At 36.7% G+C, this 14,496-nt stretch overlaps 1 protein-coding gene across 8 annotated transcripts in view; it reads right to left on the bottom strand.

The window, feature by feature from the left end:
- Positions 1-14,496, bottom strand: part of SEMA3D (semaphorin 3D) — a 141,637-nt gene that overhangs the window by 55,702 nt on the left and 71,439 nt on the right. For all 8 annotated transcript variants that reach the window (XM_062019784.1, XM_062019790.1, XM_062019802.1 and 5 more), the window contains exons 4-6: positions 9,086-9,148; positions 7,284-7,403; positions 3,129-3,222 (exon numbers count right to left, since the gene is read on the bottom strand). In XM_062019784.1, coding sequence (XP_061875768.1) covers positions 3,129-3,222; positions 7,284-7,403; positions 9,086-9,148 — 277 coding nt within the window. The remainder of the gene's footprint in view (positions 1-3,128; positions 3,223-7,283; positions 7,404-9,085; positions 9,149-14,496) is intronic.

Genomic DNA, 14,496 nt, shown 5'->3' on the forward strand with positions numbered 1-14,496 from the left:
GATTTGGGGTTCTCTGAAGTTACTTAAATTTAAATGAGGGTAATATTTGTAATTATATGCCTGAGAAATAAAGGAGTCCAAGTCTAATTTTCAAATCTTTTAGACACTGAGAAATGTGAATTCTCCAGGCTTTAATGAGTGCTGGATTCTTAAGGTGTATTCAAAATGAGCATCCTGACTTGTAAGCACTGACCAGGGACTTGAGGGCTATGGTGGGGACATAACCATCTATCCATTCAAGCTGGCCCTTGTGCCCCAGGTTTGCCACAGATCCAACGGCTTTGCTGCTCGTGTGCTTGAGCTAGTAACCATGATGGATATTTCACAATGGGAACTTTGCAGCTTGGCCCTTTCCTAGTGTTGGGATATTCATCCAAAACTTCATTCACAAAAAAGGAATTTAGGCAGTGCAAATTTTTCTCAACTATGTAATATCTTAATGGTAGGAATATGGCTACAGACACAAATCTTGATCATTTTAACACAGCAAGTGGTCACACTAAAGAAATGAGACATCTTACTTGAATAAGGCAATCAGAATTTGTGTCACTGTATCTATGTAGTATCTATCTATATTAGACTACTGTGTGCTTGCTGCAATTTCAGCTATTATTTAGTTATCTACCAGGTTTGTGTGCAATGCAAAACTTCAGAACCTTAAGAATTGCACAATATTTTCAGTTTTCCTTCAGATCTCAGTAGTTTTCTAAAAAGAGGCAAGGAAAGAGTATCACTGTGAATTTATTTATTTATTTATTGGCCGCATGGTGCATATTAAAAGTCTTTTTTTTCCTGCATAACAAGATAGCTTTATTGGTTAGCGGAAATTGGGTTTTATGTAATGGCTTGCAACAATAAATCCTGAAGTTTGTAAAAAGAAAAAAGGTTAACTGATAACAATATAAAAAAGCTGTATGATACTTAACAATCCCCTTCCATGAGTTCCTTCTCCAGGTTTTCTGATACTCTGGGAGGAGACATTTCACAAGATCTTTTAGAGATAAGTCCTTTGTTGGGAGTGAATGCAGAATAAATACCACTTAACATCAATGTTTGTGTTTTCATTTGCAAAAGATGTAAATGCAGTTTAAAAAATAAGATCAAAGGGAAAAAAACCCAACAAAACAAACCACAATCCACAATCCACAATCCACAGTACTTTATTAGGTGAAAAAGATTTATCAGCTTTTTTTTTTTTTACCTCATTATTATTGTTACTTATGTCCTATTTCTATAACAGGACATCTTTCAGACAGTATGTCGCCTTTGTAAAGAAACAAAAGTGCATTCTGAAAGGTATTTGTCATAATGAGGAATGGGCAGGGTAATTGGTGTTTGCTGACAGGCACTCAGTGATCGATAAATCTGAAGGGCTAACAGAAATTCTACATCCTTGCTTAGGCTCTGCTGACAGGGCATTTTCGGCACTTCTCTCTGCTTATGGTATCTCTCATTCCAAGTTCCAGTTATGTCCAGAACAGTTTTGGTGAGCAGTAATTTGTAACAGAAGATGGATAACGAGCAGGTGATCTTTCAGTCAAAAGAACAGCTTTTCAGATTTATTTGTGGAATTTACTTGGGATTAATTGCTATGTACAATTCAAAGAAAGATTATGCATTTCTTCAAAGAATGAAAATTCCTCAGTTGTGTTACCTACATATATGAGTGAAAATATATGGAAATATTATTTAGCTCATATATGTGTATCTGATTAGAAAGTGCTTTCTGAAGGATACAAATCATCTTTATCACCATTTTGCAGATATATAAAACTAGACAGAGAAAAGTGACATGCCAAAGATTACTCCTCTCATCAATGGCAGAGATGGGAACTGAGCTCCGCTGAGTCCCAGGGCAGAATTTTATCATCCATGAGCTATACTGTTCTCCAATACTTTGGGGAAAATTCATTAAAAGCTAGGCCAAGAATGCACTCTCTGCTCAGGCCTGTAACTCTTTATAGTCCTCCCTATTGTGAAGCACTTGACATCAGGCACAGTCAGAGAAGAGATTCTAGAATAACCTGGCCATTAATTTTATCTAGCTTCAAAATTCTTATGTATCAAAGTTCATGTTTCAGTTAACTAAAAGACAGCAGCTTCTTCATCTCACAAGATTTAATAGAGTACTCAATGCATAAGAGTGCTACTGAAAGTAGCCAATGCTTAATAAATCATGGAGTTCTATTGCATTAAAAAAAAAAAAAGTAAAAAAAAAAAAGTTAAAGTTTCTAAAATCCCACTTTAAAAATAGACTTCATGGTCATTAAACAGTACTAGGGGTCCCTGAGAAGAATAAGTGCTAGCTTTAATCTATTGTTTGTAATAAAGGAAGTCCTGCCCCATCTGTTGGGTCAGAATCACAAATCATCTATCTTATTATCTGAGAATAAAGACTGAACATTAGTCATATTCTTTTTATAACACAGAGTGACCGATACTTCAAAGCATTGTCACCACTGCTCTTTGGCTGCAAATGAAAACGTCATGGTGCTTCACTCTTATCTTGTATCATATACTTGATGGACAAGTTAAATGAAAATTGTCCAAAGCTATGAACCAAACCATGACAAAAGTAGCTCTCATAGTGATTTGAAATCCAGAGGTCAAGCTGACATTCCTCGGCACCAAATGTCAGACCACACAGCGCTACGATGCACACAGCAGGCAGATTGCTCTGTCTTGTTCCGAGGCTTCCAGCTTCAGAAGCGGCTACTCGAGTAAATAGAAACCTCAAAAATGTATTTATGGAAATAGCAAATGTCAGCAGACTTCAAAGGGCAGAACATATTGATAATTGCAGAAAGAGGCCCAGAAGCACTTGAAACATTGTCCATGTGGTTTCTTTTTTGTTGTCTTTTTAAAGGAGAAATGACTGGGAGAGGGTGAAACCACCTTTCTGATCAATTGGCAGAGACTTTTCAGCCACTCAAATGTCTCAATGTTGCATTTCCAGCAATTGGATGTCGGCAGATTGAAGGCTCCCTCTGCTTTGTAAGCACCAAATAGCATTGGAAACACGACTAACACCAGAGGAGCTCCAACGAAGGCATCTGCCGAGCCTTTGACCCCAGACTATGCAGCCAACACACATCTGAGAGAAGTGCCTGGCTCTGATAGTTTCTTACCTGCCATCACTGAAGCAAATGGCTGCTGAGGATCGAAAGGGCATTTCAATCTGCCAGACTCCAGATTCTGAGTATCCAGTCGGAATACCATTTCCTGAGAATAAACACATATTCATTATCCTGGTGTGGCTGCAGAGAAAACTCACTCAGATGAACAGTACTGCTAACATATGGAGATGTGTTAGATCAGCACTGATGCTTAGGTCAGCATCTCAGCATTGATGTTTACAGCCTTTGTCTCTGTTTTATAGATGATTTTTTTTTTTATTAAATGTTTTAACAGCCTGATCAGTCTATAGTGACAAACAATTCTAAAAAAAATAATAAAAAAGAGAGGCTTTGTTCATTTCTACTTAAATTAAAAGCTGGATTGTACTTAAAAGGCACTGGCTTGTATTTGGGAAAGTGCTGATAGACTGTGTTGCAACACAAGACCCAGAAGGGATTCTGGCTGACTCTTAAATTTCTCCAGGGACTGCTGAATAATGTTCACAGCAGACACAGTTCAGCCTCTTTTAAATGAAAGCAGCATATGCTCTCTCTTGTTATTTTTAACAAGGCTAATGATACAAGAGATATCAGAATAGATGCTTTCTTGCAGTTCCCAAATACAGTGTGATTAATTCCTGGGTCGCAAAACAAGGCCATAGAGGAAGATAAAGAAAAAAAATATTTAAAAACTATTCTTGATATTTTCATTGAGCAATCCACAACTCAATTGTTTGAAGCATCAAGTTGAAGTTTTATTACAGTTTTCAATTGACAACAAGGCTTTTACTTGCTTCTTTCTTCAGCTTCCTAAAAACACCCTTAACCTGAAACTCATAGTGAGTCCTGAAGGCAAACTGATTGCTCAGGGGAGTAAAGTGAAGTCTTTGCAGGTACAGAGATTTGATTTTCAGAATTATGCTGCTGTTAGAGGAAGGAGATTGCCTACAGAAGTAATTACCATATTTGCCTACCTACAGTGATATTTAAAATCCCACTAGTGGGTTTAGCATCTCTCACATGAAGCTAATTTTAAAAAAAAATCAATACACTTTTCTGATTTAAACTATTACTTTAAAAAGGGCAAAGTAATTTTGTTTCTGTACCTCTGCCTTGCAAAAGGTCTAAAGAGTACAAATGACAGTTAGATATGCCTGAAGACAGCCACATAGGATCAGATTTCCCAACACATTAATTCAATTCATCCTTAATGTACATCCGATGATAAATTACCAAACCTTTCTGCTTCATTGAGGTGTCTTCTAAACTCTTTAAACTCAGAAGGCAAAAGCCCAGGATATTGAATAATTAAACTCTTTAAGAGAGAAGAAAATCAATTCCCATCTGTGAACATAAATTCAATTTCCTCCAGCAATCCTAGTTGATTTAATCACAAACCACAACCCTTGTTATCTTCCCAAACCTATGTGATATCAGGTAAACCAAATTCCCAGGCTACTGAAGTGGATCAGAGTACAGCAAGGAGGAAATTGAATTAAAAATTGAACATTTTTCTTTTTGCTGACAATGCTATGTTAATGTCTCATTCTCCTTTCTTCTAAGATGTGGAATCCTGAACTGCTCAGAAGACCCATTGCCATATCACGTGCAAAGAGTCCATCAGTATCATCCATGTGTAAATCCAGCAGTACTCAAAGGATTGAGTGCTTTACAGATCAACATAAAAAATTTCAGACTTCATCCAGACAAACTAAAGGATACTATCAGGCATTCACACAGAACTGACCTCCTGCTTTCACTTTGGACAAAGCTTTCAAAGAAAAGAGCATTCCTAGGAGAGCTGTGGCTAACAGCCCCAACCAGGCCAAGCCTCCTCCTCACCAGCCAAGAGAAGTTTTGGCAGTGATTTCAGCAATAGCAAGACTAGGACTTTAATCCTCTTTAATTGTATGATCCCATAAGGGATTTGTACTGCTTCAAAAACAGTGTCTGCTGTGGTTTCAAGTCACCTGATCCACACTGTTTTCCTCTCTGTTCTCACAGCACTGGCATTGGCCAGGAGACCACTGGGCAGCACCGGCCGCTTTCAGAGGTCAGCAGAGCACTGTCTGGTTTCATGGCTTCTGAGGCTATCTCAGGCCCTGGCGCACCCAAGAATCCTACAGCTTCCTGTAGAGGCTGCTAATTACCAAACATCCATTATCCATTCTTACACCCCAGAGATTTTTTTTTAAAAAAGGGGAAAAAAAAGGGGAAAAAAAAGAGGACTAAAATAATGCATCTGCATTAAAAGTGGGACTATGTGGGACTCATAGCTTCAGTTTGCACAATAAGGAGACATTTTCAGCTGCCTGTTAAATTCATATCAATGGGTTTGTCCTCAGCACTCACCTGCTTTGTCACATTTACCTGGAGAGGCAGTGCAAGAACAATGGCTGTGTAGGGTGTGTCTGAGAAGGGAATGGAAATTATGCCTGACACCATTCAGAGCTGTAAGTTTACTAAGAGGCTGTAGAAGAGATGTGCCACCAGAAGAGGCATGAATAGTGATGAACACTGCCCAACCTACCACTGCAGCTGAGCAATCAGGAGGAATGCAGGACAGGCAGGACTGGGAGACACTGAAGGGATTAGGAAATACAATACCAGGATTCTTCTTCCATTTCCTCTCATAAGGTAATTGGTCACATCTAATAGAGACAGACCTCTTGTCTAGACTGGTTGCAGGACTGAAAAATCAGACCAGGTTCATAATTTCATAATATCTGATGAAAACAGGCTTCATCAAAGAAGTAGTTAAAGGTGTAATGGTAGAGTGAATAAGGCATCTGCTAATGACCCAGAGGTAAACCAGAGCCCTATTTACACTCTTGCTGAGAGCTGTTCTGTTCAATTCAGTGGTGCATTTGATCATTCAGGCTAAGGAATCAGCATGATACAAAGGATCTAAAATTTTAGCTGCTTCAATTGGAATATTTAAAGTAGAAAAGCAAAGAAGTCTACAAAATATTTCCTTGCAAGGAAATTATACAACACATACCAAACAATACCAGGAGTATTAATGGCTTATTAGGGAAAGAACATCACCAGGCAGGTTTCAGGCAGCTTCATTTTTTTGTAACATAGGCTGTGCTTCTGGGCTGGGCAATCAACCTATAGACTGTGTGGAATATAATATTGGGTCTCTGTCTGGGAAAGCATTAATAACTTTTTTACTTTTTTTTTTTTCTGTGAGCATTTGCCCTGATTCTCTATGTCTGAATAATTCCAATGGACACATATTTCAAGTAATCATATCTATTAACATAGTATCAGACCTTGTTTCTTACATTCTAAATTTCACTGAGACCCAAAGAAAAGAGAAAACTATTCCTAGCAGCATAGGAAGCTTGCACTGCAGGCAAGCTGCCATACAGGCCACATCTCAACACTGTCTAAAAACAGAGACAATGTTATAATTATAGCCAAGGTGTGATACATATAGGAGTTAAAAAGAGACTTGTGTACTAAGTGGCTGCTCAACACAACACCAAAATACTTCTGTTGCACAAGTTAGGTCTCAAACATTTACCATTTACAACAAGATTTATCACCAGAAAATGAAGACCAATCAGCTGCTAACTTCAGCTCAGAAATATTCCTCTAGTGATGCAAAATACTCAACATCTACTTAGCAACAGGGCTGCAAACCATCTGCAAAGTCCTGAGAAGCAGTCCTCAGACTCAGGCTTAGAGATCATTTACAAACTATGTATTGCTTTCATGCAAAAGGAATAGAAAACTATCTCTGTGGACCAAGGGTATATGTACATTAAAAGATAGGACTAAGAATGTCATCTTGAACTCTTCATGCGCGTGTGTGTATGTAAGCAGAAAGAATGTGCGGAAATGACTTACTAGTAAGAAAGGCATCTGGGTTAAATGTTCTCTTCACTTAGTTAATCATATGAAAGGGTCATTCTGAAGAACATTGTATATTAAGCCTTATGGAGGAAAGTGCTTTGTTCAAAAAGATACACACATATCAAATGTGAGAACAAGAGTTCCTGTCTGACCTGCAATATGCACCATTTACCCTGTTATTTATGCAAGCTGCTGTCAGTTCATTTTTCACACGATCTCATAGTATTTTCCAATCTATGATGAATGCTAAACAAGATGAGGGTTGTTCCTTGACATGTCAAAGTACTGAGGAAAGTAAATTACCTCTTTATGAGTTCCAAGTTCAATGTATCCACAGAGAGGGTGAAATGCTCCTGTGCCACAGACATAAACATGGGTTCGGTTGTAGGGTTGAAGAACCCTGACAAAATTGGCACATTCTGTCTATTGTGAAAAGAAAGAGAAAGATTAATTTTCATGTTTATTGTTCTATTTTATTTTTTACATTGGACTAGGTTATAGTCATTGTATTGATATATTTAAACTCAAAACTACTGTAGCAGAGATTGTTTACTAAACAGTTCAAAGTTGTGACAGCTACAATTTTGCAGTGGCTGTCTACTAGGCAGTTCATCAATCAGACTTGCAAGCCTAGTTTTGCCACAGTGCAAAATCCACGAGAAGTTGTGAGGTTACAACACAATTTGGAGGATATCTGCTCAGTCTGTGTTGTGCCAAACAATCCCTGTCAACAACTGGTCAGAGGTCAGACAGCCTCTGAGTTAGCCTGGCTACCAATCCTCTTGCCTTTGCTCTCAATTTGTGACTCTGTACTTTAACATTAAAGATGACATAATAGAAATCATTGTGGTGTACTGAAGGGCTTTCAGAGTACTTTCAAGTGTATATTTTGTGTATGAGTGAATTGTCTTTCCACCAACCTCTTATTTGGTCATTTCTGAGTTCTGTGAGATGTTTGGGTCTATCTTGGCTCTATTTGGGCTTGGGCCTTGCTGGTAAGTAGCACAGGCAGCTGCTGCAGGCTGCAAGGATGCTACATGGGATGATAGGAAAGGCTTGCTGCAGCCATCCCCAAAATTAAATAAATGCCTATATATATAACAAGGTACTTAGGAGGGAATATACAAGAGCTACTCATACGTGCAAACTACCACCCTACACCTAAGTGGCAGGCAAGCTATAGAGACAATGTAGAAAGAAAAAAAGGAGATATTTATTATCTCTGTCCACAACAAATATTCCCCTCTCTGATCTCTTTCCTTTTGTCCTAGTGGATAAATAGGTCAGCACAAAGTCTCCATATAGACCAGTAACAGATTTTTCTCAGTGCTCAGCAGAGGTGTTGTTTAGTTTTCGTCTGCTGTAAAGATAAAGGTGGCAATATGTTAGGATAAAAAGTTGAAATTCCTCAGGCAGAGAGGTGAGAGAGCATTTTGAGCTGGAGTCCACTGTGGTAACAGACAAGCTGGATTTGTGCGGAAAAAAAGGAAGAAATTTTTTTATGCAGGCAGGAAAAGTTTACATTTATAGGGGGCTCTAGAAACATGATGTAATCTAATGCTGTGCAAGAGATATGGAAGTTTTATTGTATATATGAATAGACCTTGAACACACTTCCTAAAGAAGATTTGTGGTTCCAGGGTAAAGCTAATGAGTCTGAGATTTTGTTTTAACCTTAACTGCAGCTGTCTGTAAATTAAGTTAATTTGTACTCTGCTCTGCGATTCCATTTTGTTAATGAATTATAATGCAGTTACATTCAGGATATTCCCAGGAAAAAAAGCAGTTTTATGGGAAAGAAAAGACTTCAGGAGAGTGTCATCTGGGATAAATTTCAGAGAACAGTCCACTCATCTCTCAACTACATTTATTACGTAGTGGTACAGAGTAGCATGACTGCTGCTTGAAATACGGAATATCTTTTTCTCGAAGCATTGACATTTAAAAAAAAATACCAGAAGGATAACATTCCTTTAAATGAAGAAAAACTGCTTAGTTTATTAGTTCAGCAAGAAAGTGTAGCAACAGCTTACTAAAACATTTTTTGCATTTAGAATCAAATACACATATATACAGTGCTATCAGCAACAATAAACCATACTTACATGGGCATCCTTCCCAGCTAATTTACATATTTCTACTTTTTCTTTTGTTGCAGGCCAGTATATCTGTAACATAATTTAAATAAGGCAAAGGTTATGAATATTACAAATTGTCCTGTATCTGTAGCTTAAGTATTTCCTTGAATGAACGGTTAAACAGATTTATGCACATTGAAGGAATTTCCATATAAACTGACACAAACGTGACTTTGAATGCAGAGTTCCATTAGAAAAAGTGAAGTCTTTAAATCAAACCCTCTGTTCTTTGTTCATTTCTTCATTGGTTATATGTACTTTGTAAAAGTACTTAGCTGATCTGACTAGCATACTTTTTCACTGTTATGAATTATGTGTTTTTCTGAAAGATCTGATGAGATAAATTATTTTGATTCTAAACTGACTGCAAAACAAGGTAAATTTCATTCCTGATTAATTAGGTCCAGCAAACTTGGCAAAGCTGTTATAAAAAAAATACTTAGCTGTTACAGCCAATTTCCAAATGAAAATTAGATTTGTACAAGAAACTAAAGGTAGCTTAAGGGAAATTTGTGGAAGAAAAAGTACATTTGACAGAAATCAATAGTGAACGGTTTAAAAATGTCACCTGTCAACACTGAGTTTCACGAGAAAATGGCAGACATTTTGAGGAGAATCCTGTACCTTAGATAATTGGTAGCATATAGTATTACCGTTTCACTTTCTTCTTTCATCTGCACAGCAGAATTCTATGAACTTGGTCTAGATGGAGCCATATGACAAATTACTATCAGTTACTGTAACTCCAATTACATTAGTGAAGAAACATCAATGAACAGCTCAGATTCTGGCTCATTGATTTCAATGAAATAGTCAAAACTGGATGTTATTGACTATACGTTTGATTCTATTCAATTCAAAATAGAAGCCTAATATACTCTTCCAGGATCATCATGCTTAATATAGATTTTTTTTCCTTTTTACTTTGATAAGACAAAGCTATAGCCATTTCTCATGACTAATAATAACAAGAAATCATACTAATTTTTGAGCAAGGATCAGTTAGGAAATTATCTTAAATCCTATGAACCAGTCTGTAGATCACACTTTATAAAAGCTTAAATAGTGAAATATGTAAGATTAAACAATAATTATAATTTGCTTTAGAAAAAATCATTATCAAGGGAGGATGCATAATCATATGCTGCAATATTCTCCTTCTCTCACCTATCTTTTGTTACCTTGTAAAATAAGCCACATACACAGACTCAGTCCCACACTGGTAAGGAAATCAAAAGAGTACCCTGCTTCAAATGGCTTTATTACTATTCAAAACCTACAGTCAGTGCTCCCCTTAATCTGGAAACAGTCTTTTTATTTCACTATTTCATCTTCTTTTCCCAGTGAAAACTGATGTATTTGCTTTCCATGAGGAAATTAATTTCCACTGAAGTAAATTTACAGCTACATTTCTGATTAGAAGATCTTGGCAAAGATAATGTATTTTAAGTCACCTAACCCTTAGCCCTTTACAGCAACAGCTTCTTAAATTCAAAGATAAGACAGTGTAACAACATCTCAGCACTAGATCACAAATTACTTTCCTAGAGCATTTTCTTTGACAGATGTAGTGAAAGCACAGGTGGGAAAACACAATCTGAAATCAGCTGTGCCAGTGTGTCTGGATTATACAATGTGCAGTGCCAGAAAGTACGGAGGAAAGCATGGGGAATATTGCACAACCATTAGAAAGAGCTGAAGGTAGCACCAGTGAACTCATTTGGTCTACGTCTCGCTTTTAGCACTGATCAGGCACAAGTGCCATCAGTTAAGGAGAAGATCTGAGTCTGAAGGGGTGCTGGTCAAGAAATACTGATAAAAAGGAACAGCTGGAGATCATGACCTCCAAATACATTTGACCATAGATACGTAAAGTGAGATATAATGTTCAGTTCTTGTACATAGGCTTTATGCTCAATCCTACCCAAGATCTCTATATCGGTAACAAAAAAGAAAAGGGTAGAGATCTGAGGGTTTTTGGAGATTTTTGGTCAGAGTTTAGATATCTAACTAGTTACAGGCTTTTGAAAATGCCCAGCTCTTCTTGTCAGCTACACGGAAGAACCAGACCCCTGGTTTGTGAGGTCTAGTTACACTCAAAGAAACATTCTTGAAGGCATTACATGTATGAATGAGCTCTGCTCTCAATTATTTTACAGGTCCCTTCATGGGAAACTACATCTCATACAAGGCTGAGATATACATTTCCATTTTTTTATGATAATTGACCACAGTAAACAATAATTAAAAAATCAATTATTTTACTTTCTGGCTACTCAACAGCCTCAGTATTTAGCATTACACAAGGCCAAATTAGACAATGAAAAGTGAAGCTAAGTCATCCAAATTTAAAATCAATTTGCAATTATATACAGGGGAGTTAAAGTGGTATTTATTTGCTTTCCATATGAGAAATAAGAACTTCCCAGAAACTGTCAGTTTTCAGTTTTAATAGATCAAGAAAATTGCACAATAAATAATAAGCCAATGTGCTGAGCAAGAAACCATAAACTTAATTTTTCATTATATCACATGCTGTGTAACAGTACCACAGGTCTGGTTCCATCAAACACTGGCACACAAGTAACTTTACACAGGTAAAAGAGTCTCACTGAACTTATCACATGCATAAGCTTATTTATGTGCATCTGTATTGACTTCTCTGTAGGGGATTATATTAAGTCTTACTATTATATTTTATTCAACTTAGTTGCGTAGTTTCACCACACGTAAAAAGTAAGACTAGATGTTCTAGTGGTTTCTTTTATATTCATAATCTTTAGACCTCTAGACAATTTGATGTTTTGAAATTGATTGTTTTGTTTTATAATTTTTTCAAGTTTACATGTTGAATTCACAATGATAACACCTTATTTAACAAAGTCTTTCCCATAAATTTCTCAAAAAGTAAAACCTCAAAGAAAGAATCCCTCCCAGTAATCAAACAATATATAATAACTGTTTCATCTTACAAACAGCACAACACATGTATGTATAGAGTATATTTCATGGTTGCATCTGTATCTGAAATATTTGGTGAAATCTTAGAATAGCTAGGTGGGGTTAATGAAATTAAGAGAAGAATGTAACTAGTTGAAATACATTAATTATATACTTCAACAGGATTACTTTCTTCTCTTAATCTTCACTTTATTTTCTTTGCAAAATATCCGTATCAAAATTCCAAAGGTTGGATACTGTCATGATTTCCTGATTTTATCTTCTATAGACCAATAAAAAAACAACATATTACTATTACTTTTAAATCATTCTACAAATATTTTCTTAAATTTAGCAACAGGAAAGACATTAAAAATCTCTTAATAAATGCAAGTTAATAAGTTCTCTGCTAGCAGAGTGAAAGAAAACCTCCCAGGAGTACAAAATTAAGTAGTACATAAGTGTGGGATAGATAAGGTATCACTTTAAAGGGTAGCTGGAAATTGATTTCTGATTAAAACAAAACATTAAAAACCACAAAGGTCCTTTTCAGACCAGGAGCAGAGTAATTTCTAAAAGTAACATTTTTTCCCTTCCTCCAAACATCCATTTTTACTATAAGAACGGAAAGAAAAGGGAACAATGAATAATAAAAAAAATAGAAATAAATTACTTACATACATAAATTGATAAGTGGATGATATAGATGAGATCTATATCATTATATGTTCATAAAAATAATGGCCGGACTCACTTCTACAAGTTTAATTCCAGCTGTAATCTGGCATGAATTAACAGTATTGGTTACAAGTGAGCATTTTCCTCAGCTTCTGTATCTTTTCCAATTTTGTTCCTTACAGACTATAAAAACCTTGTGGAAGTGATACCTCAAAAACAAAACTGAAGACTGATTCCAAAGAAGCTATTGTATGAAATGACAGTTTTATCATGAATGGAGTAACTATTTCTGGGATGATGCAGGGCTTTACCAAAACAGTGGAAAATAATATACCTTCTCATAATGCAAAAGATGAGGAACACAAGACATTTAAGAAAATTATAGGCTGATTGGTCTTATTTTGTCTGTTTGCAGGGCTCAAAACAAATTTTCAGTTAGGAATAAAAAGCTTCCAATGAAAATGGAGTATGGTAGAAAAGACAATATGACTTGTTAAGGAGCTGTTATGTCACTCTAATATTGTACTTTAGTAACACAGATGAATTGCTTACTGCACTAATGTGGTAGAGCTCCTCTTCATCAGGGCTGCAATTAAACATTGCATAAGTTGCCACATGGAAATTTATTAAGTCAGCCAGCAAAAAAAGGTATTATTACAAGGAAAAATGATCTGATAAGTAAAGAACTTAGGGTAGAAAGTTACTCAGAGTTTATCAAGAAATAGTGTCAGAGCTGATCCTACTTTTTATACCCTTTAGCAGTCTTGGTGTAAACACATCACTCTGCAATATATGCAAGTGACACAAAATTGGGAAGCATCACTAATACAAATGAAGATTGATAATACTATGCAGGAAAAATGAAGGACCTAAGAAGACCAGAACTGTAAACAGTCAAAGGTAAAGCCAAAACATCAGAGGAACGAAGTCCTGGTTTATAGCATCAAGGTTGCTAAAGAAGTTGCATTAAGCATATCTCAGAAGGCCTCTTACAGCAGATTTGGACTATGTTGTGAACTAAATAACTGCTACATGAGGTAGTTGCTGGTGATAGCCAGGAGTGAGACCAATTGACCAATGTGACTCTTTCCGGTTCTACATCCCTGAGATAGTTTTGGTCATGCCAGCATCAAGCACTTGAGTGTCACATTGAGGTCGATAGCTTTCAGCAGCCCTGGGGGGTTTCACTGGAGCCTCTCATGTGCTTGGCACTGCACACGTGCTTCGGCACTTTTCTATCAGTACAGTCTCTGCTACAAGAAACCCTAGAGTACTTTATTAGTGGTACATGTAGTGACAGCAGGACATGTCCATATCTGGAGCGATCAGCATGTCTTATAACACTCACTCACTGAATTTGAGTCCTGTGAAGAAAGGGATTTCTTGCTTCATATTTCGAAGGAGTAAGAGGTGGTAGAAGCATTTAAATAAAAATGCACTGATTTTAACAGCTGCTTGATGCTGCTCTCTTCCCATCTTTCATTCTACATACTAGATATTCATTATATTGATACTTCAAGGAAGGTGTGTAATAAAATTACAGCTTCCTGGACATCAAAATGTCTCATAAAGGCTTTGTGATTCATGTGGACCATAACTCAGAAGCTTAAACTCATTGCCATGAGTGAACTTCCCATACAACAGTCCCAACTGCAGTTTCCAAACAACAAAGCCAGATTAAGTTGTAAACCCATTGTTACGTTGGCATATGCAATATACTCTCCCTGAGAAACTCTTCTCCATGAGAAACTACTCCCCTG

This window comes from Colius striatus, chromosome 1 (assembly GCF_028858725.1).
Source record: "Colius striatus isolate bColStr4 chromosome 1, bColStr4.1.hap1, whole genome shotgun sequence".
Lineage (NCBI taxonomy): Eukaryota > Metazoa > Chordata > Aves > Coliiformes > Coliidae > Colius > Colius striatus.